The sequence below is a fragment of the Pterocles gutturalis genome, unplaced genomic scaffold (genome assembly GCF_000699245.1).
Source record: "Pterocles gutturalis isolate BGI_N339 unplaced genomic scaffold, ASM69924v1 scaffold24048, whole genome shotgun sequence".
Lineage (NCBI taxonomy): Eukaryota > Metazoa > Chordata > Aves > Pterocliformes > Pteroclidae > Pterocles > Pterocles gutturalis.
Genome location: NW_010126297.1, coordinates 7,155 through 9,140, shown reverse-complemented (window position 1 = coordinate 9,140; position 1,986 = coordinate 7,155). Strand labels below are relative to the sequence as shown.

Here is a 1,986-nt window from a genome sequence, read left to right as displayed (position 1 = left end):
TCTGTGCTCCTGTAGGAGAGTGGGCACACATGTTCCTCCTGAACTGGCAGCTACTCCAGGGTTCTGTTGCAGCATCCACAAACGTGTGTGCGTAGTCCATAAAAAATTTAAGGACAAGGGCAAGCTGCTTGTGCTTTAATCCCTAAGGGAAAGCCAAGGTAGGAGCTGTGCTTCAGGTTGGCTTCTGGCTCTTCCCTTGTGTTTCCTCATCAAGCAAGGTGGGGGGTGGAGGGGGACAGGCATCTGGAGGCAGGCATTGGTGCCACTCCCTGAGAAGTAATAGATGATAGTGTACCTTGTTGACTTCGCTAGGATTTGGGTACAAGATGACAGTTGTTTCAGAAGGAGAACCTGTTTGGTGGGTCTGCTTTGAATCTCGATAAAGGGAGCAGCACACCAGTGTGTAGAAGCCAGTAGACTCCATTAATGGATCAAAGCTTCAGATATTGCCTGCTATCACTCGGGACTCGATCCACGCTTTTCACCCGCAATATGGAGCCTCTCATTGTGGTTTTGCTGGGTTTGATTCTGACGGTAGCTTCACCAGTGCAGAACGACTGTACCTGTGCGACCAACAAGTGGACGGTGTGTGCTCAGGATGCATATGGGAACTGCAACTGCACGCTGGTAGGTTCAAATCACCAGGTAAACTGTTCAACGCTGACTTCCAAATGCTTGCTGTTGAAAGCAGAAATGATCCCCCTGAAGCACAAGCGCTTCAGGGGCCATCTCCATGGGAAGCTGTTAGATGATGATGGCATTTACAATCCAGCCTGTGAGGACAGTGGTCTCTTCAAAGCCAGGCAGTGCAGTCAAACTGGTACTTGCTGGTGTGTGAACACCGCTGGAGTAAGAAGAACTGAAAAGGGTGACAAAAGCCTGAGTTGCAGTGAACTGGTAAGAACAAGCTGGATCTACATTGAACTGAAGCACAAACGAAGGTCCACTGACTTCAACGTTCCCGACATAGTAAAAACCCTGAAACACCTGTTGGAGAGCCGATACAAACTGCACCCCAAGTATATCACAGCCATTAAGTACGATTCCCCACGCATCCAAATCCGCCTGAAGCAGAAAGACTCCGAGAAATCTAGCTATGATGTCGATATAGCAGATGTAGCCTATTACTTTGGAAAAGATATAAAAGGTGACTCCATATTTAATTCTAACAGTTCATTAACTGTCTCTGTCAACGGAGATGCTCTGGATATTGAAACACTACAAATTAACTATGTTGATGAAAAGCCACCAGAGTTTTACTTGAGACGATTAGTTGGTGATGCTACTCGTGTGGTGACAGTGACAATAGCGGTTGTTGGCTCTGGCATCATCATACTCATTATTCTGGTGTGTCAGCGGGCAAAAAAATATAAGAAATGTGAGACTGAAGAAATGGGTGAAATAAGAGTACCAGGCTTAGATCTGCCGTGATCTGAAAAAAGAAAGGTATCTGAAATAAAGAAAAGTAATAGCAGGAAGAAAAGGAAGGAAAAAGTGCAAAATACAAATAGCAAACAGACTCAGTGTATGTGGATGGATTTGGAGAGGCTTTTTCCTTTTTTAGAGGAATTTATGCAGTGATTGTTCTAAATCATTCTAGTTGAGTAAGAATTACTTTTTTGGGTTTGGGTATAAACTAATTTGGGAGTCGGTTACCTATATATTTTAAGTCAAGTCCCAATTTAGAGGCTAAGAAAACTTAGAGCTGTCTATTTTAACATAACATAGAATGCCTTCACTACTACTGCAGGCCTGGTTCAGCTTGCTGAAACACTCTTTGAGTGGTTCTTAGTACATCTTCTTACTGAAATTCAAATACTTGCCTCAGCATAACTGTGTTATACAGCTGCTTTTCTGTTGGTAAAGACTTTTCTTTTCAATGTGGATTTTTTTTTTTTTAAAGTTGCTGGAACTTCTTTTATCAACACTGTCTTCTGAAATATTACTAAATAACTACAGTTGTGATAAGATACTCTACGGTACCAG

The 1,986-nt window shown here is 43.1% G+C and overlaps 1 protein-coding gene across 1 annotated transcript; it reads left to right on the top strand.

The window, feature by feature from the left end:
• Positions 1 to 492: 492 nt before the first annotated feature.
• LOC104465757 (tumor-associated calcium signal transducer 2-like) lies at positions 493 to 1,431 on the top strand. Its single transcript, XM_010078933.1, has one exon. The coding sequence runs from the start codon at positions 493 to 495 to the stop codon at positions 1,429 to 1,431; it is 939 nt and encodes a 312-aa protein (XP_010077235.1).
• The last annotated feature ends 555 nt before the right edge of the window (positions 1,432 to 1,986 follow it).

Coding starts and splice junctions, on each gene's coding strand:
- LOC104465757 (XM_010078933.1), top strand. CDS start 493: ATGGAGCCTCTCATTGTGGTTTTGCTGGGTTTGATTCTGACGGTAGCT.